At 41.9% G+C, this 25,640-nt stretch overlaps 1 protein-coding gene across 9 annotated transcripts in view; it reads left to right on the top strand.

The window, feature by feature from the left end:
- The first annotated feature begins 611 nt into the window (after nucleotides 1-611).
- Nucleotides 612-25,640, top strand: part of LOC136427462 (serine/threonine-protein phosphatase 6 regulatory ankyrin repeat subunit B-like) — an 88,742-nt gene continuing 63,713 nt past the window's right edge. For 2 of the 9 annotated variants that reach the window (XM_066416334.1, XM_066416331.1), the window contains exons 1-2: nucleotides 615-997; nucleotides 1,295-1,561. In XM_066416334.1, the coding sequence (XP_066272431.1) occupies nucleotides 1,331-1,561 (231 nt within the window). In that variant the 5' untranslated portion in view covers nucleotides 615-997; nucleotides 1,295-1,330. Of the gene's footprint in view, nucleotides 1,562-12,818; nucleotides 12,862-22,600; nucleotides 23,372-25,640 lie in introns of those variants that run through there. The other 7 variants (XM_066416328.1, XM_066416330.1, XM_066416329.1 and 4 more) reach the window with 7 other exon arrangements.

Here is a 25,640-nt window from a genome sequence, read left to right as displayed (position 1 = left end):
TTATTGGTGAATAGCCTTGAGTTACGCCGCAGAATTCCCGTCCAATTCGGCTTTCTTTCACTGTCGCAAGAGACCAAGGAAGTAAGAGAGAGATTAAGCACCACACTTGTTTAGTTTGCTTAGTTATATGGTGAGCTGTAATAAATTCTGCTTTACAATTTTAGGTCTATACTTTTTTTCCATTCAGGAAGGCTGCTGTACAAGGGAGACCATAAGACAAATCGGTGCTGTTGTGGTGTCCCTTAGTAAAACAATGATATTTCATTTGTTTACATTTTCTTGGTAGGGAAAATGTCAATTTTCTTGGTAGGAAAAATGTCAAAGATTTCCTGCTAACATGGCGACCGGCCAACCGACCAAGCAGTAATCACTTTGTGATTCATCATGCCCTGGTTGTTTAAAATGTAACTAGATACGGCAGACCGCAAATGACTCACTTCTCATCTATCAAATTTATCACTATCAATTAACCATCAAATTGCACTTGTTTGGTCACTTGTTTTCCGTGACAAAAGAGAAAAAATCAAATGTATGTTGGCTCAAAATTATGATGAAATAAGACTTTAAAGAGTAACTTCTGTGTACACACATGGCGAGTAGTCGAGTGTCAGGTAATTCCTCGGGATAAAGAGTCGGGACACCCAAAACCCAAAACCCTTTCCCTTGCCACCTTTCGGTCATCCAATCTGCTTTGTTCTCTCTAACCGTGTTTGACGATCTGATGAGACGACTCAGAGTCTAGATAATTCTGTGTCGGTCCGCCATGTTTGTTGTAGGAGTACTGATCAACCTAAGGTGAAGTTAGGTCCACCGTACAGGTATTTCACGCCAGCAGGGCTGACTCACTGGCGTCGCCTAGGTAACACAATCTTCTGGAGTGATTGCGACGTGGGAGAGCTAACAGTCCTGACAGGCAAAGCAGGCGCGGGCATTACCTTAGAACTTGGGACTCTAATACGTGATATACAGAGGACATTTGCAGCAAAGTCGGTGTCAGGTCAGGATGTGCGGAGGTTCTGCTATACTAGGTTACGGTTCAGTGGGATTTTAGGCGGTATGTCGGGACTGAAGTGGGCGAGAACGAGGCGTTTTATTGTTGTCACCGTTTTGTAGCGGTGTTTGGTAACCGCAGCCATATTTAACTTGGCATACCATAACCTCGCACAACAAGGAATAATAGTCCCAACGCTGAGTTACATGCCTATGCTGATAGGTGGTGATTATAGAAGTCAGCGTGGCCAAAATGTCACGTAGCCACCATAATTTGAACGGTTTCTACTTGTTGTTACTTTAGAATACGAAGCACGCATAAGGAACAACTCGTAAAGCTATGTCGGACGACAACAGCCGTAAGTCGTCACGGGACAGCCTGGACCAGGACACCGGCGCGGCCGCCCAGTCACCTCTACGGCCCACCTCACGATGGCCTCTCCCCAGGCAGATTCTGAAGAGTCAGGAGTCCACGGTCAGCGTCGGCTCGGGAACGTCCTCCTCCTCAGAAGATGTCAATGATCCAATGAAGAAATGGAGAAACCTGACTGAAAACCTCAAGGAACAAGAGGTAAGCGCCATGACATGTTTACTGTAAATGTTTGATACTTGTAGCCTTGACGTATTTCAGTATGGCTAGCCTGTAGGTTAAATATACAGAACAGTAAGGCTTTGTTTATCTTTAAATAACGGCTTAAATCAGGCACAGTTCATCCATCAAAATGTACCAAGGTTTAAGCTATGGGGTTGTCAGGGTACATTGGTGAATACCACACAGTATTCGGCCATGTGACATATGTAACTGAGAAAGAGAGGAACATCAACAGATAAATATTACGCAAATGAAGCCCACAATCAGACTTCCGAAACCAAAAGCCATCTCTCAGAAAAGGCGCTTTCTATACAGAATGTCTCAGTTGTGGAACAACACGGGCAACAATTAGCACAGTATTGGGCTGGAATCTAGCATTTTCTGATCAATTATGCAAACTAGGCCGTCATTTGCATAATTTGTATTCAAACATGTCACCTTCACAAAGCTTCCAAATGCCACAAGTATGAAATTCCAGTTATTTACCAATATGGAATGACAGTTTGTTCTAATTGATTATACAAATAGGTCTTCATTTGTATATTATAACTTTTATCTATCAATGTCCTTCTATTTCTCAGTTACATAATGTTACATTCTTTGCTAGTCCTATCATACATATTTACCATTTCATTTTATCAAAACAAGATGTTTACAGGTTCTAGCTATTCCTTGTGTTTTGATCACTAGCTGGGGGGCCCCTGGGGACAGGCCTTCCAGCAGGGGAATATTTGTATGTCGACTGACAGGTGTTAGGTGCCACATGTAAGAGAGCCTTATCATAAAATATAGCGGAGTTTTTAGGGGGGGCAAAATCCTATCATTTCAAGCTTTCATTGAGACCTACTGCCATAGCAAATATCAGGACAATCCAACCCGGCATTCTCGAGAGAAAAAGAAAGAGACGCTCGGCAAAACATAACGTTCTTGGCGAAGGTAACTAGAGTTCCAGAAACCCACAACTTCGCCAAAATGTAAATCACCAGCAAAATGTTCAATGCTGCTGGTGGTCAGAGGTATTTCAGACAGCACATACCCAGTAAAACTACAAGTGAAACTCCTTCCCTTGTTCATTTAGCCCCTATCTCACTGGACACGCGACACGTTGGTGACCGAGCGATTTGACAACGCGCTCAATGAATTTCATCGATAAAGAATGAATCTCTTAACGCTTTGTGTGTTTAGTTTTCTTGACGTTATAGTAAAAGTTGTATGTTTTGAATGATCTTCCCATCATAAGTCAAGGGTACCTCAAATCCAATTTAGGACGCAGCGAGGTCGCCAACGTGTCGCGGGTGCCGTGAGATAGGGCCTTTTGTGTTTTGACCACTGTCGGGCCCGAGGGAGATACAAAAAACAGGTAGTTCTGCTGCAGTACCAAGGTCACATACCAGGGGGCCCAAAATCGACCTTGACCTTTGTCTTCCCAACACCTACCCACAAACCAAATATCATCATAATCCATTGAGAGGTTCTTGAGTTATGCTGACTACTAAAGTCCGGAAACACAAGTACAGACACACCCAAAACTATATCTCCATTTTTAATGGAGATAACATGAATTTCACCCAGGTGAGATCCGTCCACCAGCAATGCACATTGCAAATCTCCCTTAAAGGAAAGGAAAGGAAAGGGATCTCGAACCAGTTTAGCTCAAATGAACTCAATGAACAGATGAGCTACTCTTCCACTGGTCGTGACAGAGAAGACAGACGCTATGTACAGTATTTACAGGTTCATTGTACCGGGGAAATTCCCCTAGCTCTTTTCGACAAGCACAATGAACAGTGGACCACGGCTTAACGTCCCGTCCTAAGGACTGCGATCTTTAACGGTAGCGTGCATGTCGGGTGAGCGACACAGCCGGGATCGAACCCGGGGCTTCTAGTTCCAGAGGCAAGATCGCTAACCACTGGACTACGCACGCTTAACAGCCTCAACTCCTGGCTCAAAGAACACAAAATGTTGATGAACTGTCGTATTAAAGTGCAAAGCACTACGTGTCTGCTTTACTAAAACCCCACCACCCCTGAACCTCTCCTCATCGATGGACAGACCCTAGACCCCAGAAACAGTGGTGCACGGCAAAGTACTCGGACTGACCATACAGAACGACCTAAAATGGGACATTCAAGTAGACTGCATGGTTTCCACGGGGAACACGAAGCTTTTCCTGCTGCGCCGACTTATGAGATTTGGAGTCTCAACGGAAGACCTCACAACTGTCTACACCATGTACATTCGTCCCTCTGTTGAATATGCACCGCCCGTGTGGCACTCCTCCCTAACTCAGTAACTGGCACCCAATCCACAAGACTTGAACGGCTACAGAGAAGAGCGTGTAGGTTTATACTACACAAAGTACACAAACTACACCTCGACACTGACCACTTTGAGCCTCACGTCCTTGACTGACCGACGAATAAACCTTTGCCTATCCTTTGCAAAAAAAAAAATGCTAAACTAAGAGTTCAGAGACTGGCTTCCATCACTCAGGAGTCAGATATCCGGCCGACAGACGCGCAAATCCAACAAACTGGACACTCCTACCTACCGCACTAAACGCCACAAAAACTCTGCCATCCTCTATATGACTGAACTGTTAAACAAATATGAACAAGAGTTTCGCGACCTCATATCTCCATGAACTATTCTGTTTATGCAAATGACTTACACATTTACACAATATATGCTTGGTCATAACACCTTTATCTAACTTAGACATGATGCAATATTGTCAGTCCTATCATTTTCCACTTGGATGAATTATGGCACTTTTGCATTAATTATGCAAATTAGGAATTCATTTGCATAATTGGTATCTGCTGATGCTCCACTTCCCTTAACCCACATATGTTACATGTATTTGAGTCCTATAATGGAAAACACTGCAAATATAGATTTTCCTCATTAGTTATGCAAATTAAGTGTTGATTAGCATAATTTGCACATCACTGTGTACATCTATGTCTATGCTACCTGCATACTAATATCATGGAAACCCGTCGTCCCATTGTTTATTTATTTTCCTAAGAAGATTTTCACAATAACGCCACTGCAGTTCCAGAGCAAGCTGCTAGGGGGCCCAAACCTACACCACTTTTTTATTACATCACACGCTATCTGCCACCCAAAAATCAAGACCACAGCACGGCCAGATCACAAGATACAACAACGAAAGTTCTGCTGCAGTACCAAGGTCACATACTAGGGGGCCCAAAATCGACCTTGAATTTTGGCTTCACAACACCTACCCACATACCAAATATCATCGTAATCCATCCGGAGGTTCTTGAGTTATGCTGACTACAATAGTCCGGAAACACAAACACAAACACACACACACACACACACACACAAACACAGCAAAAACAAGTATAGATTTTCCTCATTAGCTATGCAAATCAAGTCACAATTAGAATAATTTGCATTTCATTATGAATATCTCTGTCTAAGTTACCTTCTCACCCATACTAAATATCATATTGATAGTCCTATAATTTTCCAATCAGATGAGATATGGTGTTTTGCATTAATCATGCAAATTAGGAATTTATTTGCATAATTGGTATCTGTTGATGATCCACTTTCCATAAACTACATACGTTACATGTATTTGAGTCTGATGATGGAAAACACTGCAAATATAGATTTTCCTCATTAGCTATGCAAATTAAGTCCCAATTAGCATAATTTGCACTTCATTGTGTGTATCTCTATGTAAGCTACCTGCATACTAAATATCATGGAAATCCGTTGTTCCTTTGTTCAGTTATTATCTCCATGAAAAATGGAGATATTGTTTTGGGTGTGTCTGTGTGTGTGTGTGTCTGTCTGTCTGTCTGTTTGTGTTTCCGGACCACTGTAGTCAGCATAACTCAAGAACCTCTTGATGGATTACAATGATATTTGATATGTGGGCAGGTGTTGTGAAGCCGAAATTCAAGGTCGATTTTGGGCCCCCTGGTATGTGACCTTGGTACTGCAGCAGAAATTCCATTTTTGTATCTTTTGACCTGGACGTGCTATGGTCTGGATTTTTTGGTGGCAGATAGCTTGTGGTGTAATGAAGACGTGGTGTGGGTTTGGGCCCTCTAGCAGCTTCCTCTGGAACTGCAGGGGCGTTATCGTGAGAATCCTCTAAGGAGAATAACTGAACAAAGGAACGATGGATTTTCATGACATTTAGTATACAGGTAGCTTAGACAGAGATGTACACAATGAAGTGCAAATTATGCTAACTAGGACTTAATTTGCATAACTAATGAGGAAAATCTATATTTGCAGTGTTTTCCATTATCAGACTCAAATACATGTAACGTATGTAGTTCATATGGGTGTGATACGGAATACCCCGTGTTGTATTCTATATTTATGACCAAGTATATATCATGCAAATGTGTAAGTCATTTGCATGAATAGAATTGTTCATGGAGATATGAGGTCGTGGAACTCTTGTTCTCCTTAGAAGATTTTCACAAAAACGCCCCTGCAGTTCGAGAGGAAGCTGCTAGAGGGCCCAAACCTACACCATTTCTTCATTACATCACAAGCTATCTGTCACCCTAAAATCAAGACCACAGCACGTCCAGGTCAAAAGATACAAAAATTTAAGTTCTGCTGCAGTACCAAGGTCACATACCAGGAGGCCCAAAATCGACCTTGAATTTTGGCTTCACAACACCTGCCCACATACCAAATATCATTGTAATCCATTAAGAGGCTCTTGAGTTATGCTGACTGGAGTGGTGCGGAAACACAAACAGACAGACACACCCCAAACAATATCTCCATTTTTCATGGAGATAATGAACACTTTCCTACGCAAAGACTTTTTTAATATCAGAATTAACACACTTCTTCTTACAGACGACTACATATACAAATAGTGAAGTCAGTGTAATTTCGTCAGCTCTAGCTCTGAGTCAATTCTAATTTTAAGTTGTTGAGAAGTTTTGAATATTGGCTTATGAGCAAAGTGTTAAAATAGTACTCAATGTTTTACATATGTAAACACCATTTTAAAACCCTCAAACCACCGTATGGGGTCAAAACTAACCCCAGGCGTATATCAACATGTGCCATTTTGACACTTCGAGTCGAAAACAAAATTCCTTCTATGAGATTGTTTGTATCTATTTTTTATAACTTCTCACAAGTTTTTACCGAGATTGGCTCATTGTTGATTAAGTTTGTTGATTAAGTTATCCTAGAAAGTTTACGCATGGTCAGGTGGGGTCAAAACTGACCCCAGCAAAATCTGCACTCATATTCCCTATTGTTGGATACTTGTCATCTAGTAACATGTATGATAAGATTTGTTATGATCATAGTAACAAAATATAGTTTTTCAGAAACGTGAAAAAAACAATTTTTTAATGAACGTAAAGATTAATGACGTTGCGCCGTATTATGACGTCATTTATGTGATTCTATTGACGAAAACCAAAAAATCGGGTATTTTCATATAACTCAAAGGTACACGATAAAACTTAAATAGAAATTATATATGATAAATCATAATATATCCAAAGACGTTATTTGTAGATGGCAACAGGAACGACGTCAAAATGACGTCATAAAAATTATATTCATATCAGGTTACACTAGCGAATTCCGCCATCTTGGTTCCGCCATCTTGAATTATTTTAAATGCATTTTTCATCATATAACCTAATAACATAATGAAAAATGAACCAAAACGTTATATTAAGATTGTTTCTGTTTGAATAAACATGGTAATGATGAAATTTGAGGTTGAAATAGCCGGTTATAGCTAATCTAATTATATCGTCCGCCATCTTAGATTTTGACCGATGACGTAATCAAATATGCATAAATTATGAATACTAAATCATAAAAGTGATAGTGAATTACATTGGTTGGTAACATACAAACCACAAAAATAATCACCAATAAAGCTGTATTTGTAGAAAACATTGTGGGGTCAGTTTTGACACCATACGGTAAGATTAGTCGTAAAAAAGCTACGGTGATTTAGAGTCTGCGAGTGTGGTAACGTTATGTATAATAAAGATTTCAAAGATGTTAAGATTGTGTTTGTTACCCGTCTCCCCTTAAGACCCTGTCACACTTGAGCGTATAAGCAGTTCCGTATTAAATTTTGACAATACGCTCAAATATCAAATTTCTTGAGTTATATGCGGCGCACATATAGCGTATGAGTAACGAATTCAGCGTATGAGACACGTATGATTTGCATATGAAGTGCGCAATACTGTTATCCTTGTAGCGAATATCTGCGTATCAGGTGCGTATGCAGAGCGTATTCCGGACGCACACAACGTCCGCCGACCGCATGCCTGACGTACTTCCGACTAATGTCAATCGAATTATGAGCATATCTGGTTGCATTGATATTAGTATTTACTTAAACTGTTATGGGAAGACGCCTCTATAACTGACGACAAGTAGGACCTTTTGTATATGTGTAACAGGGACAGCAATTTTACTTTTGGAACACTCCATGACATTTAGAGCCATTATTTACCCGGTGAATTTGTTTGCGTTGATATCAGTAGTTACGAAATCTAGATTTGTTATTATAAGACGCCTCCACAGGCAACGAAAGGTAAAACTTTTATGTGTATGTAAAATGGACAGATTTGTGTGGGGCATTTCGATGATTATTCAAATCAAAAGTTACGTACACTTTGCTGGTTGTCTTTGTTTCCTCTCTGCCCTAACTAAATTGAATATCCGACCAGACCAATGAAATACCAAATCTGGAATGTACCCCGGATGTTCGTCGAGTACGCTACATAGACGCTATCCGTACGTTATCTGTGCTTTTGTCATACGTCACTGAAACGTACAATGCGCTGCCAGATCGCAGGACGAACAGTAGTAACTCGTGCCGTATATTCTTATTCGCTATACGTTCGATCACCATGCGTTGTATCTGCGCTGCAAGTACGCTATGTGTACGCTGTGCGGAGATCGTGCCGCAAGAGAAGCGTATTACCGCGTAAGAAGCGTGAACACAATGTCACAAAGCGCGCTCGTACCACACTCGACCGATGTCGGACGTGTGCACTGCGTATGCACTGCATATTCATAACGTCTGAGCTGCGTAACAGCGTTCCCACGAAAGTTTTCGGTAGTTTCAAAAATATCAGGCGTACTGGACCGTACCTTGCGTGGGCCTGCGTACCTAAAACTTTCACAAGACGATTGAGATACGCATTAGGTGCGTATTGTGCGCACGCCTGTGTATCAAAAAAATGTTGATACGCAACTGACACGGGCATGATATACGCACAAGTGTTACAGGGCACATACTAGTAGTTACTTAAACTGTTATGGGAGATGCCTCCATAATGGACGACAAGTAGGACTTTTTGTAACAGGGATCTAGTATCTTAGTGTATTACGCTCGGCATACTCTAGATCTATGACACTTAGAGCCATTCTTTACCCTGTGTATTTGGCTGCGTTGATATCAGTCGTTACGTGTTGACAGTCACTCGATGAGTACGGCCACTTGGCCACTTCGTATGTGTTGCGTCTACATTCCGTCCACCGTACTAAAGCCCCGGCCCTATCTCATTGGGCGACAACCTGTTGGCGACTAGTTGCGACTGACATTCGCCAATAACAACGTGGAAACAACTTGGCAACTGTGCGCGACAAATTCAATTTGTCGCTCACAGTTGCCAAGTTGTTTCCACGTTGTTTCCAGTGAACGAAATTTTGTCGGATGAAGTGGCGATTCTTTTCTAAAAATATGATGCGTAAGTGGCAAATGGATACGAACTAGACACGAACTAGTCTCCAATATTGGCCCCCTATTGTGAGCCATTAGTCGCCAATAGGTCCCTATATAGGTCCCAATAGGTCATAAAAAGTTATGTGTCACTTTCAAGGTTTGTATAATCCTAGACCATTACACATATAGTGTACAAAACACAAAATAGAGTGAAATCTGGTGTATGGTTCGTGTCAGCTCGTTTTGGTCATTTCTGTCACTGTAAGAGTATATTTCATGATATGTTACCTATGTTGTGCTGAGTATCAAAAGTGAATATCATTTAATCATTAAAAATCTCTTTTTGATGCATTTTGATGATTTAACATTGGTTTTTGATTTTGTGGCAACGTTAACGCTGCGATCTCAAATAACCTGCTCAGTGGGGCTTCATTCGCAAGTCTGTTGCACGTCGGTGTGACCGCAACGGAAAATCTATCGAAAATTCGTCGCCACCGGTCGCGGCCCAGTGAGATAGGGGCTTAAGAGCGTGTACAGAAGGGATCCGGAGTCTTAACGTCATGAGTCTGAATGGTTTAAGCCGTGGAAAGACGCGTGAAGCAGGTTGAGTCGTATTTCTACCGACGTGCAAGCTAGATTAGCTGACGTCAGTCGTTGTCATGGTGTTGTTGGTAATCTTTTCCCCCTGGGCCCTCGAGTCGATGTGGAGGATATGAATGTTACTTATTAGAAGGTTGTAAGGAGTGTTATGTAAGGTCATATATATGAAAATAGCAGATATCCTTTCCTCTGACAATATTCAAGAGTCAAAAGTCAATGCCTCACTTTTTAGATATAGATCTAATTACTATCAGGGCATTTGCCCCCACCCTTTGCACCTATATGTAAGCCACACTCACTTTGTGTTTCCGTTCCCTTTCATAATTGTGACACCACTGAAAATTGTGTCACAACTGTACAATGTATGATCAACAACACGAAAAGATGTGGCAATAAAGTTTAATCTTACGCTCCACACTTTTGGCAACGGTGAATTCTAATAGATATTAGAGAATGTGTCCTGGAAATAGATGCCATTATCAACGCAACATAATTCACAGGATAAGTGAAGTCGTACCTTCTTTCAAGTATCTGGGGGTCTGGCTAGACGCATGTTTGACATTGCAATTTCACGTGGAGAAAATGACCAACGCCGTCTCTGCAAGAATGGGCGTTCTTCGACGTCTTGTCGCCATTTTACCACTTAATACCCTGCCATGTTATACAACTGCTTAATTCTGCCAAAACTTGATTATTGTGATGTGATGTGGGGAAATTGTGGGAAAGTTTTGTCCGATAAGATACAAAAGTACCAAAATTGTGTTGTAAGATTGATACTTGGACTATCATTTAGATCTCATGTCGGCGGCGAACACCTCTCCGCTCTTGGTTGGATAGACCTACATGTATCTGTAGATTCACGTCGTAAGATGCACATGTTGCAAACTGTGCACAAGTCATTGTATCATCAGCTACCCGAGTACCTAATTATAAGTTCCTTTAGTAGACCGTCTAAGTCTCACACTTATACAACCCGACATAGTTCTAATCACTCTTTGCGATTACCGAAAGTTAAAATGGAATCTGGGAAACGTACATTTGCGTACAGAGATGCAAAGAACTGGAATACACTGCCGGTAGATGTTAAATCCATCTCATCCATGCATACATTCAAAACACTGTGCAAAAGAATTGTGTGACCCCTGACCTCCAATCCTTACGACCTGGCACGAAATGGACTATGAGTATGGATACGATTTTGTAATATGACGCACAGATATGTTATGTTATGTAAATATCTGTGTAATGTTTTTGTATGTGTAGGGCCTCCCTGAAAATCAATGCCAAGCCACTGAGGGAGCTACCCTAGTAAATGAATACAGAAATGAACAAGAGTCTTAGGACCCAAAATCTCCATGAAACTTTGTTTTTTTATTAAACCAGTTCCCCCCATTCTATATCGCTCAATGGTATGACCCACACTGGCCGGGCAAGGGAAGAAGTGGCTATAAATAGCTACTGACCTAGATAAGAGACCAACAGATGGTGCGACCTCAAAGCCCACAATAGAGTAGATATTCCTCATTACTTATGCAAATTCAGTATGAATTTGCATAATTAGCACTTCAGTTTGCACATCTCTGTCCAACCTACCTGCATATCAAATAACATGAAAATCTGTCGCTCCTTTCTTCAGTTATTCTCCTTGCAAAATATTTACAAACACGCCATTGCAGTTCCAGTGACACATACCAGGGGGCCCAAAATCAACCTTGACCTTTCTCCTCCCAGCACCTACCCACATACCAAATATCATTTCAATCCATCCACACGTTCTTCAGTTATGCTGATTTTAAGCGTCCGGTGACACATACATACACACACGGTGACACAAACATACACACACGCGCACACACACGCAAACACACTAACTTCTCATGATTTGCACTTCAGTGTGTACATCTCTGTCCAACCTACCTGCGTACCAAATAACATGAAAATCTGTTGTTCCTCTCTTCAGTTATACCCCTTTAGAACATTTTTACAAATAGGCCATTGCAGTTCCAGGGACACAAACTAGGGGGCCCAAAATCGACCTTGACCATTCTCGTCCCAGTGCATACCCACATACCAAATATCATTACAATCCATCTACACGTTCTACAGTTATGCTGACTTTAAGCATCCGACGACACCCATGCAAACGATTTACCACCTTACTTATGCAAATTCGGTCTCATTTGCATAGTTTGCACTTAAGTGTGTACAACTTGGTCTAACCTACCTGTGTACCAAAGAACATGACGATCTGTCGATCCACTCTTCAGTTCTTCTACATTGAAGATTTTAACAAATACGCCATTGCAGTTCCAGTCACACATGCCAGGGGGCCCAAAATCGACCTTGACCTTCCTCCTCCTAACACCCACCCACATACCAAAAATCATTACAATCCATGTACAGGTTCTACAGTTATGGTGACTTTAAGCGTCCGGTGACACATACATACACACAAACACCAAACGCAAGCAAAACAGTATCTCCATGAAAAAGCCTTTTTTCATGGAGATAATAAATAAAGTGTCAGTATCCTATTTGCATAGATGCAGTTTGCTTGTAATGTTGCTATGTGGCGCTTCTGCTGCGATAGTAATGTACAATCTATTGTGGATAATTGAACGTAAATTCAACGTTACCTAACAACCCCACCCCTCTACACACACCACAGAGAACCCTTTCTCTGCAGGTGCGAACATTTTTGTAACTTTTTGAAATGACTTCAAGAACTGTTGTATTTTAGATTAAGAAGTGTATTTTGCACCTAAGGACTTTGAAAGTTCCGTCGCAACGACTGTTGTTTTTGCCTGCTCAAACAGCTCAAAGGTTTACTGAATGAACAAGTACCCCCTTGTCACTTTGTACTTTTACCTTCGTACTCAATTCAACTATTGGTATTTCATCTAACCTGCAACACGCAAACGGGCAGCCCAGAAACATGTCCGACTGCAAGGTTCGTGCTAAAACGTATATCTTTGTTAACACGATCAGACTTCTTATATGCTGTGAGATCACCGTTCAATTTCTTTTAGGTCGCCGTTTGATTTCTGTGTCAAATGCCTATACTATTGATAGTAACATGATCGACACATTAGTTATTCATATATAATGATATGTGTTAAGTAAATTCCCCCACTTTAGATACCTGAATAGTAGAGAGAAATTTATATTTCTTGCAGCCTTTGATAGACCAACTCTTACCAATCACACAGCCTCCTACATTTATACAATTACCAAGAAGCGAGAGGAAGTCGAAAATACTAGAGTATGCTAGATGTTTATGTACAGTGATACTCGTGAATATGTATATATTTGTTAACATGTGACCTGTGCTTAGCCCAGTGGGGCAAACATGTACAATAAAGGTCTTCATTCCATTATTACTTTGAAAAGAAAAAGAAAACCTGAAATAGAATATCGCTACGATACATATGTGGTCTATCACGAAGTCAGATGGATTCGGCAAACGCATTAGCGAGTGTAATTAAGTTATTCAGTGTGTGCCAGAATGTTCCCCAGGTCGAACTAGGCTTCCTTCGGGTTTTTCTTCAATAACACTTCTGACCGTTTTCAACATCATAACCGAAAGATACCGCAACCAGTTTTAGGTATTGCGCTGCCATCTCCAATAGCTCGGTGTTCGTTTCCTCTCTCTCTATCCTAGATTTCCGTGGCATACTTCTGTGCAGCCAGCATAACAGAAGTATCAACAAGCAAACAAACGAGCGAACGAACGCCTTTGCATCGCGTGTGTGCCGCCACACTGCTATCCCAGCCAAAGGCTAATATACAGTGTTTCTCATTGAGGTATTGACTGCCATGCACTTTGTCTTTGCGTATCATGAGTGATTTTTCTGGTCCCGTCAGGTCTTATCCTGGTTCTATGGGTAGCGGTCTTAAGAATATTGATTAAGGTGGAGCCGGACATTCCTGAAGCAGTCTGTCGATGACGACGCACAACGGTTACAAAGTTGTTTTAGAGATAAGATTACATTTTTTCGTTATCCCAGCATTATAATTGGTAATCGTTAACGTATTGGGTGTACGTTAATGAATGGTGATTTTAGTTCCGAAAATTCTACAAATAATCATGAAATCTTGTGCTTGATTGTCACATAATAGACATGTATGTATTCGGTATGATTTCGTTGACCCAATAACTAATGGCTAGTCCCCATGTGCACCCCCTACCGAAAAGCTGCACACAAAGCAATCACTAAAAGCCGTACCACCTAGCTGTACACTTACGCCCGTTAAATCCACTTAGGTGTGTGAATTCATATAAAGCATCGACAGCAAGGTGCTCATGAAATATTAAAGCCCTGCGACACGGGCCTTTGCCTCTCGTTTATAGCACTCGGCGACTGCCTAGCGGGGCGGACAATAGCAGGGACCATTTGGGGGACATAAAGTATGTTGACATTCGCATGAGGTGCTTTTACTGAGTAATGTTTACATCGTCCGTGAAGGGAGAATGTCAGATGTAGTAAATGACAGTGCCACAGTGGTATCAAGCAAAGTTCCGTTCAGTCACCCCTTCCATACAGCTGTGATAAAGATTGAGGTGTTTTTTTTATCATAAGCTTGCTGTCATATCTTACATGTATGTTATAAAATTCTACACCAGAGTGGTTGTGTTCTACTCGCACATTGCCAAACTAGCAAGTTTGCGCTGTAAGCAGAGACCCTTATGCGTTGTCGTCACTTGGCCCTCTTTAGTAAGGAGTCATGACTTCTTTCATAAGTGTATTGAGAAGTTCCCTATCCCAGAGTCATATCTACATCGTTTATCAATCTATTAATGAATGATGACCAAAGAATAATGTCTCGGGTATCATTGATTGGACATCATCTGTTGCTAGGTGCTAGCTGCACGTCACCGGACCGCACAGGTCTTTCCGCCAACACCACTTTCACTACGAAACAAAGTTGTGTAATATCATTATGCACACAAATAGCAAGAGGAAAAGAACTAATCAAAAGCATATCAGAAGTCGTCATACGTACCCACATTTATAGGTCGTAGACGTAGAATGCCCCTTCCCCTTACCGAATCCAAGTGCAACGTCAGGCAATACTACTACTAGTCTGTACTACTAACAGCAAATAACTATACCTGTAACTGACAGTTAAAAAGAGACCTCCTTGCTGTAACACCCGGCGATTTAGACGTCGAAAGGTCACGCGTCATGTCACCGTTACTTTAAAAAGCACCCTAATACGTTTAGGAAGGAAACCTTACCGTTTTGCTGTTCACATTCACTACATATACACGATGTTGTGGTGACCCTGGCCTCCACTGTAAAATGAACCGTAGAATGAGCGTGGGGGGCAAGGTTCTGCGCCGTGGCGCGGTTGGAAATCCTGCCTCGGCACGGTTGGAAATTTTTCCTGGGGACGGTTGGAATCATGCATCGGCGCGGTTGGAAATGGGCTGCCGCTTGGTAGGGTAGGAAATGGGTTCGGAAGGGTTAGAAATGGCCCGAAGAAGCCCCCCCTTTTCTTGTCAATTTGGGCTTCCTTATCTTCAGACAAAAAAAACCCAACTCTTTCATAACACGTGGAGCGAGTTTTAAAAACTGCGGGGGTTTGGCACAGCGCCGCCCTCCCGAGTTTGTTGGCAGTCCAAGGGCTGCTATGGTTGACTTAGAGACGCTTTCAAAGCAACAGTTAGACATATAAAAATTCAATTTTTGGCCATAACAAGGGCATTGCATAGAGAGTCTAATGTGCCCATCAAAGTTCCGACTCAAGGGACAGTACGTCATATTTAGTATGTGAGTGGGATGTCGGGTCAGAAAAAAATTCCCTAGCCCTCCCCCCGGCTAAAAAAATTCCTTGGCCCTCCCCCCCTGAAAGATTGGAACTGCCCCCAAAAATGTCACAGTAGAGATGGCAATTCAGGACAATTGGCGATTGTCCTAAGACAGATCGCGATCGCGATATATATATATATATATATATATATGTATGTATGTATGTATGTGTGTGTGTGTGTGTGAGTGTGTGTGTGTGTGTGTGTGTGTGTGTGTGTGTGTGTGTGTGTGTGTGTGTGTATGTATGTATGTATGTATGTATGTATACATACATACACACACACACACACACACACACACACACACACACACACACACACACATATATATATATATATATATTGGCAATGATAAAAAGGCATTGCCATGGCGACGGTTGTCGTTGTAGTAATTTTTACAGTAACTGTGCCCTGTTCAGGGCACTGATAGGTGGTGCTGTTCATACGGGATTTCTAACGAAAAGGGCTGATGATTACCTGTTCTGTTGGACACACACACACACTATGCCAGGAATTCAAGTCCCGCTCAAATGCCAGAAACTCCAGTCCCAATGGAAATGCCAGAATGTCCCTGGGAATCTTAGTTCACAGAATTGTTACTTTGTAAAAATGTGTAGCCAGTATCCCGGCTCGGAATTGCACAAGATTATATAAGCAGGATAGTGGCAGGATAATCATCTGGTACTAGTAGTAAATGCTATAATTTAGTCTTGTCTGTTGTGTGAATCTTAAAAGTTTCTAACTGGCTTGATAAATTTCCTTGTGGCAGTGAAATTTGTCATTGATTGATCTAAATATGATTTCTGTTTTAACATTGTTCCAGATTCTGCCCTTGGTTTCACGTATTTTCTGTCTACGTGTGGTATATGGCTTGGACATGTTCGTGATGTCATGAATGGGGTTAAAGTTAATGCCCTTTAACTATTCTGCTTGTATAGGTAATTAATTGAAGCAGCGTGTGGACAATCTTTATCAGTACAAACTTGATGCAATTATGACATTAAATGCTACAGTTGCAAGGACCAGCACTAAGACATCTAAAAACATTGTAACAGCCACACACTGTTTTAGAAAAGAACAATGTTAATGTAGATCTGAGTGGACATGTATACACAAGCCTGACACATCTGGTTAACATATGTGGCTGCCTGTATAGGTGTTCTACGTTGAATGTCCCCACCCCCCCGTCGCAAAAAAAAATGACACAAAACAGAGAGGGCGGTAGGAAATTTCGTATGGAGGGCGGCGGGGGTAAGATAACGTTATCGAATGATAAACATTCGGCGCGAGGCATCGCCCGGGGAAATGTTAAAATGTTTCCTTCATTTTGAGGGGAAAATTTTACTGGTAGACTATGCTTGATGACATCTCCATTAGTGACAAAAAGGAATCGGCAAAGAAAATTTAGCGCAACAAAACTTTTATATTATACCTGGTGAATATGAATATAATGTATTACGTATCTATTACGTTTTATATTACGTTTTATATAAAACCTTGCTGTATCCTACGACAATAACTTCGGTCGGCAAAAGTAAAACACTTTCGACACTTGTCTAAATGCACCCTGTACTAAACAAAATGAAAAATTAGACACCCTACTTTTATAAAGAACACCATAAAGACGTCCTATTTTTTTCTCCAATGTTTTCCCCGGTAACTTTCTACGGTAACATTACTGAACGTGTTCAAATGCCGCTGATTCAAGCATTCCAACAGCCGCTTCGTCGCCAGTGTTATCTCCGCCATTATTTTCGATAAAATCTCGCAAAGTTACGGAATGACGACGCTGGCTACAACGTATTAAACTGACTCACTAACTCTTTCCTGCATTTTGAGGGGCAAATTTTGCTGGTATTTTGGGGACGACGCCCTCCCGACATATTTTTCGCCGGACACACGACAATTCTAGGTGAGTCCACGGGCATGCTTCCAGCGGCCCGGGAAAATTTTAAAATCTTTACCCTCTGAAACGCTTTTTCCTGCATTTTGAGAGGCAAATTTTGCCGGTAGACTTATACTAAGGTATTGCTAACTCTGAGAAAAGATGTCCCCCCAGGCATCTTTTTCCCCCTATATTTCGTATTGTCCCCAATGACTCCGCACTTCCCTCCCCTAGGATCTTTTTCTGTGTCACTAGCATACTAAAGTCTACCAGATGATCTTCCTGGTGTTTCCTCTTCTTGTCATTGCAACGGCTGGGCGAGGATCTCCCGGACAACTGAGACTCCAACCTGCAACAAAGGGTGGAACCGTTGATCCGTTGTGACCTGTACTTAACTAGTTGTCGTTGTTCCCAGGCTATTGCAATAGAAACTAGAGTTCCACGACCTCATACCTTCGCCAAATGATTTTAACCTTTATGACTGATGTATTAGGAGTGTTTCTCATTAATTATAAATCATACCAGTTGATTGTCTTAAAATATAACATGTCCAACGTATGAGCTTAACAAATTATGAGCTCAACAAAGAAGGTTATGCTAATATTTTTCATTAATTATGCAAATGAGGCCCTTATTAGCATAATTTGATTCGACGATGTTTACATTCACATAACGTCCCGATGCCAAAAAAAAAGTATTGAATGTATGAAATTGCCGTCATTTGCCAGTGTGGAATTTGAGTTACTCATTAAGTATGCAAATTAGCCCACATTAGCATATTTTCTATCTATAAACATTTCTCTCTTCCTCAGTTACAATTTGAATAGTCATATCATGGAACAAAGCGGATTTTAAAGTTGCCTCATTAATTATGCAAATTAGAATCTGATTTGCATAATTATTGTCCAATTATACTAAGCATCACACAAGCTATCTACATACCAAAAATAATGACCGTCCATCAAGCCCATCTTGTCATAGTATTTCCTCATTAATTATGCAAATGAGGTCTTCATTTGCATAGTTCATATCAATTAATATTTCTCTCTTCCACAGTTAAATATGTCACATGTTTCAGAGTCCTATCATGGAATTTGGCGGATGTATAAACTTTCCTCATCAATTATGCAAATTAGATACTGATTTGCATAAGAGGTGTCTTATCGTGTACATCATCACTCAAGCTATCTACCTACCAAAAATCATTACCATCCATCAAGCCCTTCTTGAGTTATTCCCTTTCAAAGTCAGACGCAAAACCTGCTCCTGCAGTTCAAAATATAGCCGCTAGGGGGCCCAAACCCACACCACTTACTCTCTGTCCAAAGATCTATCTACCACTCAAAAATAAGTTCCATAGCATGTCCAGAACACGAGATATCAAACCAGGAAGTTCCGCTGCAGTACCGTAAGAAGCCGCTAGGGGGCCCAAAATCTAATTGTTTTTAGGTCTCATCAAAACCTACTAACATACCAAATACCAAGACAATCCATCAAGGCGTTCTTGAGTTATTCTGTGCCACTACAAACAGACAGACAAACAAACGCTACCCTCTGCATGACCTTCTTGGCGAAGGTAACGAGTGCAATAACATACTAGTAGAACTGATATTACCGTGGCCGACAGATACAATGAACAACACACACCTACTTTGGGTGTGCACACGCCTACTTTGGGTGTGCACACACCTACTAGTTTGGGTGCGTACACACCTTCTTTGGGTGCGCACACACCTACTTTGGTGCGCACACACCCCTTCTTTAGGGCCCTGTCACACTTGTGCGTATATTCAAGTGCGCGTGAGTTGCGCATTAACATTTTTTTTTGGTTTATTAAAAGTAGACAACATGTTTCCCCGCAAACCTTACTTAAAGTAAGGTTTGCGGGGAAACATGTTGTCTACTTTGACCCACCGTTGTGTAGCCTAGTGATCGAAGCTAAGAAATCACTTATTCGGCTGCAAACTTAAACTAAACCAAAACATGTTAATATGCAACTCATGCGGGTTTGTCTATACATAGTAACTCTATACGCACAAGTGTGACAGGGGCTTTAGGCACGTGAACACCTCTCTTCTGGATGCGCACACCGGCCTCGACTTTGGGTGCGTCAACAACCCTACATTGGCTGCGCGTCGACACCGCAACTTTGACTGCGCGTCGACACCGCTGGCTGCGGTGTACACACCGTAAGGCTTACACTCCTCCCCAGACAGTCCCTGAATTCCAGGTCAAAGGTTAACTAGAGTTAGATATTAGTGAGCCGTTCCTGCAAGATAACAGATTTGCGTTTTTTGTAACTTGTGTGGAGGAAAGTAAACATCACTCAGGAAAGGTAGTAGTTGTAAGCAAATACAGCATATTTCACATTAAAGATTTACAACCCTGTACAGTAGAATCCGCTTAACTGCACCACCCATTTGTCAGCGTTTTTGGTGCAATTATCCGGCTGGTGCAATTATGCGAAATGCCCAGCTGGACCGCACCACCATGGGCGAGGGGGTGAATCGTTAGTCAGAAACACTAGCACAAAGAAAACAGACGAAATTCTTCAGTTATCAACTTTATTTATTGACCCTTTGCTGAAAATAAAGAAATGACTACGAACCTGTTTTGATTTTGCATTCTCTCATTTTTCCATGCGATCTACCGTATTACAACACACGTAATGTTACAGGGGAGGCATTCTGAAACATCGTCATGCCACTCATGGGATAACAGTTTCTGTGATACATCACGTAGAGTGCAGTTGTCGATTTACGTAAATCATGTACCACCATGAAACTAGGAATTGAAACTTAAACTTGGTTACTGATTACGGGTGACCAGCCCGGGACCTCCCATACGATTCCTATCAACGTAACTGCCAATGGAGACCGCCTTCTTTTGCTACTCAAAACAGTTTTAAACATATTGGCGGTATTGCGCCTTTACACCGGCAGGTATCGGCTCATTAATACCGCGTTTGCCGATTTTAGCGCACCTTTTGAGTTAACTTGTCGAGGATTTTTTTTTAAAAATGGTGCAGTTATCCGGCATTGGTGCCCATGCGCGGTGCAGATAAGCGGAGTCACTAACAATGCAGCGAATGGGAACCGGTTTGGGATTTTGGGATTCGGTGCAGTTAAACGGAAGGTGCGTTTATCCGAGGTGCAATTAACTTCTTCGTCTGTATATAGATGGACTCCTACAGCGCCATCCCCATGTAGAATAGATGCTCAAAAATTGACATTTGTATGAGCACCGCAGTCCAAAATTGAATTATAAAAAACAACCCCCAATGCAACAATGGACTCGACCGGAATGTACATTTTTTGGCCTAAAATGCGCCGAAATCGTGTTAATAGATTCTAGTTAACAACTATCGTGCGGTGGTGGCTTTAAAAAAAATTCCATCTTGGAACTGTCCATGTTTGCATGGGGAGGGAGATGGAGTGAAATATGCTGTATTTGCTTACAACTATTACCTTTCTAGTGATGTTTATTTTCCTCCACACAATTTACAAAAAAACGCAAACCTGTTAATTCTTGCAGAAACAGTTCACTAATATCTAACTCTAGTTAACCTTTGACCTGGAATTCAGGGACCGACCGGGGCAGGGAGGGGTGTAAGCCTTACGGTGTGTACACCGCAAGTTGCGGTGTCGACGCGCAGTCAAAGTAAGGTCGTTGACGCACCCAAAGTAGGACAAAGTAGGGGTGTGTACGCACCCAACGGTGAACCGTAGGGGTGCTGCCGCACTAAAAGTAAGGGTGTGCGCACCGAAAGTAGGTGTGTGCTCAGTTACTGCACACCCAAAGTACCCAAAGTAGGTGTGTGCACACCTGAAGTGTCTGTTGCTCTTTGTACCTGTCGGCCACGGTATGATACTAGTTTGCCATCAGACAGCTAGTTGAGTCCTAGATTAGTAGAGCCAGCTAAGGAGGGTATCTGTTCGACAGGTTTACTTCGACTTTTGCACTGGCAAGAATTCCTGTGTTGGAGCAAGGACACTATATGATATATTTATGTCCTTGGTTGGAGGTACCAACAAAAGGGCCTCTGCTTCACGTTCGTGCACCGAATGAAGATTAACATTTGATCGAGTGTATGTCAGAGACCCAGATGTTCAACAAAATCGTATTTGTTCATAAGCAATGCTGCATTTCCTTCACAAATTGTGTTGTTTTTTACTTCGTTTTTGGACAGACAAGGACGACGTGGCACTTCACTCAAGTTTTTCATAACTCAAAGTTTTCAACAGTGCCACGTACAGAGAACAATATACCCATTTCAAAAGGGCACAACATCGGTGGCGTCAGGGAATTCGAACCTGTGTTGTTGAACCAAGAACTCAATAAGGGCCCGGGTATATTCACCCTCAGGGCACTTGTTTTGTGAATGTTGGTGAAAACACACGTAAAGCGTAAATTCAGATCTAACGTTACATAGTTTCATAAGTTGCCGATAATTATTTGAGTTGTCGGCAACTCAAACGATGTAACGTTACATTTTCATGCAAGGAGAATTGCTTCCTTGGTTCATGTTATTCTTTCTTTTTTATAGTGGCCCTGCCATGCATGATTATTAGCCATGGCCTTGTTTATTAGCTAGATGACATCCGGCTTTACATTGCTACGATGGACAACCAGAGGACACTACTGATATCATTAAAAGGTTTTAACTGTGTTACATACCATTTTGACGATTTCAAAAAGCTTACAATATTTCCGGAGACCGAATGACTCGTCGTTATCCACGGTGTGTGAACGGATACAAATTTAACAAATTTAACAAATCCGACGACAAAGACAAACCAAGGACATAATGTCCTTGGAGTCGGGACAAACCAAGGAGGTTTTAAAACCTCATTGGACAAACCAAGCCAGCCTGGTTGAATCTCGCTTTATATATTATACTAACGTTATATAGCGGCCACCCAGCGGTCAGGCCGCGCTATCACAGCCTCGGATAGCAGAGTTTGCGTTACACAGAATTTATGATAAGCCGTCCTACTTCTATATTTCCTTCGACATTTCCCCAGCTTGTGACGATAGCATGGAGTTTGTTTTGGCCTGTCCCTAGCACCCCCGCGTTTACGTAAGCAAACAATGCGCGCACCCCATGCAAAGAATTAGCCTCATGCATAATTCCGCGATGGAACAGTCAAGCACAGTAACCGTCGCGAAGGGAGATAAAGTGACGGAGCACGCGCTCCAGGGAAAAAACTATACCAAGCAAGGCGGTGTTTTAGTCAGAATTCAGAAGAGAACGAACAACGGCGTCACTGTTAGACGTGCCAAGTCTTTGAACCAGTTGTGAAGCTTGTGCGGGTTTGAATCAAGTGACTAAACAGACAACTTTCTTTCATCACTGGACGTCTGAAAAAACGGAAACAGGCAAGATGGAGTGATGGTGACGATCTGGAGGAACTAACCACATGGGCCGCCTTTGTCGCGTGAATTCAGCGATATTGTGTCCGGACAACTAAACTTCTGGAGATCTAGGTTACGACTAACAGACTTAGTATCGAGTGAGTTTACCGTGACGACGGAGCAAGCCCTGCGGGGTGAAACCTGACCATGTCCGATAAGGGTGAGGAGTCACCCCCCGGTGGAACACAAGGAGGGGGAGACTCGACCTCGGTCAGCTCCGGCTCGACTTCCGCCGTTCCCGTAGGATCTAGGGTCCTGCTCTACAGTCAGAAGGGGGAATGGGTGGCCGTGGAACAAGTACTGAGAGGCCTTGGGAAGGGAGACCCCGAGATCCACACCACAGAGGAAGTATGTACATGTATGAATGGTGACGTTACCTGTCGTCTCACCTGTGTGTTGTAGGCCACACACCTGTAACGTTCACACGGTTAGCGTTTGTACCAGTCTGACAGAGAAGGGGGCAGTACGTGCAGTTGCTCAATTATTTGAAATCCTTATTTCATATCATACAAAGTGAAATAAATCCAGGTCGAATTACAGGTAAGGAGGTTATCCCCTTGGTGCGAGGTACAAATGTACCTGAGAGTAACCTTTGTGTGAACCAAATTTTCTGTTTCAATAGAATGTTGGAAGTAGGACAGAGTGGTACTTGCTTATGGACGTAATGCCAAGAAAAGCAAAATTATATTTGGCAGCTACAGTCAGGCAAAGAAGCGTAATGCTACTTCACCTAAATCTGTGACTTGACATATGTCAGGGATTTATGCTAGATGCAACATCATTATACCACCAGAAGTGCAAACTAGACAGAGGAATGTGTTCAGAACACTGTCTGAAAATCGTTGAATAAATTCATCAGTCACGTGTAATAACAGTTACCAGAATATTCCTCAAACAATGACTTAAAAGGGTAGCGAAATACGCACCTCCAAATTTTCGACGTCGCATATTTCGCTACCCTTTTAAGTCACTGTTTGAGGAATATTCTTGTAACTGTCTGAAAAGCTTCTATAACCCTGCATTCGAAGACGACAATGTCAAAAGCTTTCCACCCCAGAATGGAACAGACTACTGACCTGGTCATGGGAGGATTTGAACTACAGTGTTTGTTTGCTGGAACAAAGCGTTTTTTTTTGCGACTTGGCCGTGTGGAAGTTAACGGCCGTTTTGTCATGATTTTGTGTGTGCTTAGACAAGTTTATATCTTCAAGTTCAACCCAAGAAAGGAACAACAGTGGGCCCCCTAGCAGCTTACTCTCAAACTGCAGAGGCTTTCTGTCCAAATCTTCCAAGGAGAATAACTGAACAAAGGAATGACAGAATTCCATGATACTTAGTCATTCCCTTGGGTGCAATATCATTGCATGTAACGTTTTCTGTTATGTTCTAAAATGTGCTGTGTTCTACAATGTCCAATTCCTTGCCATGTATATAACTTAGTCTGCAGGTAGCTTAGACAGAGGTATACACAATGAAATGCAAATTAGTACTTAAGTTTATGCAACTTGATTAATGAGCAAAATCTATACCTGCTGTGTTTTCCATGATAAGTTTGCATTTCTGGTGGTAATGCTGATGTTGCATCTAGCATACTAGTATATCTCTAGATACCCTGTTTTTAAAAATCTTGGATATATGTTACCCTGCAGATTTAGGTGAAGTAGCGTTACATCTAGGTTGCATAATTTTCTTCAATATTCAATATTCCATATCCTCAATGAAAATTGTAAGACAGTAAGGAAAGAAAGGAAAGGAATTCCGAACCAGTTTAGCTCAAATGAACTCAATGAACAGATGAGTTCTTCTTCCACTGGTCGTGACAGAGAAGACAGACGCTATGTACAGTATTTACAGGTGTACACAGTATTTACAGTATTTACAGTCAAAATATAGAGTAAAATAGTCAGACTCAAAGCAAAGACTAGAGTCAAAGCAAAGACCATAGTCAAAGCAAAAACTCCATAGTCAAAGCAAAGACTCTAGAGGCATTTAAAGATGCCCTTAGTACCTTGTAGTTCATAAATCCAGTTACGGGTACTCACCGCCACGGCACCACGGTCCCACCCAGCAGACGGGGAGTAGCCAACCTGCCCCTTGAGGAGCGAAAGCCAAAACATGTCAAAACAAAACACAGCGACCACCCCCTCCATAAGTACTCTAACCCCCCACCATGCCAAAGTCTTCAACTTAGGCCACACCATCTTAGTTTTATGGATGACGTCCACGTGCGCATTGATTTTCGCCTGTACTAAAAAAAAAAATCACCTCCTCCAAAGTCCAAGGCTCCATGGAACTCTCGAATTTGCAGACTCATATTGATGCAAAAGGCCAGCATTGTGCCGACTTGTCGTAAAACTTGTAATGTACTACCACAAAATACGTCAGCATCAAAGTTCTCAAGAAAACTGTTGGCGTAATTGTTGATTCGTATACCATCGACGTTGGTGAGGGGGATGTTACGTTTGCACAGTTGTAGCGGCAGCCAGCGAGTAGAGCCCAGACAATTTCAAAGGCGTCATATCCAGAGTGTCTGTCACATGTTTCTTTTGCAACGATGAAAGAAATGGGAGAGGGGGCATTGATATAGACTGGTCTCACAGTGAAATTTGTGGGAATT

This window comes from Branchiostoma lanceolatum, chromosome 2 (assembly GCF_035083965.1).
Source record: "Branchiostoma lanceolatum isolate klBraLanc5 chromosome 2, klBraLanc5.hap2, whole genome shotgun sequence".
NCBI lineage: Eukaryota > Metazoa > Chordata > Leptocardii > Amphioxiformes > Branchiostomatidae > Branchiostoma > Branchiostoma lanceolatum.
Note: the sequence above shows the minus strand (reverse complement) of the source record. Positions and strands in the feature narration are given on the sequence as shown.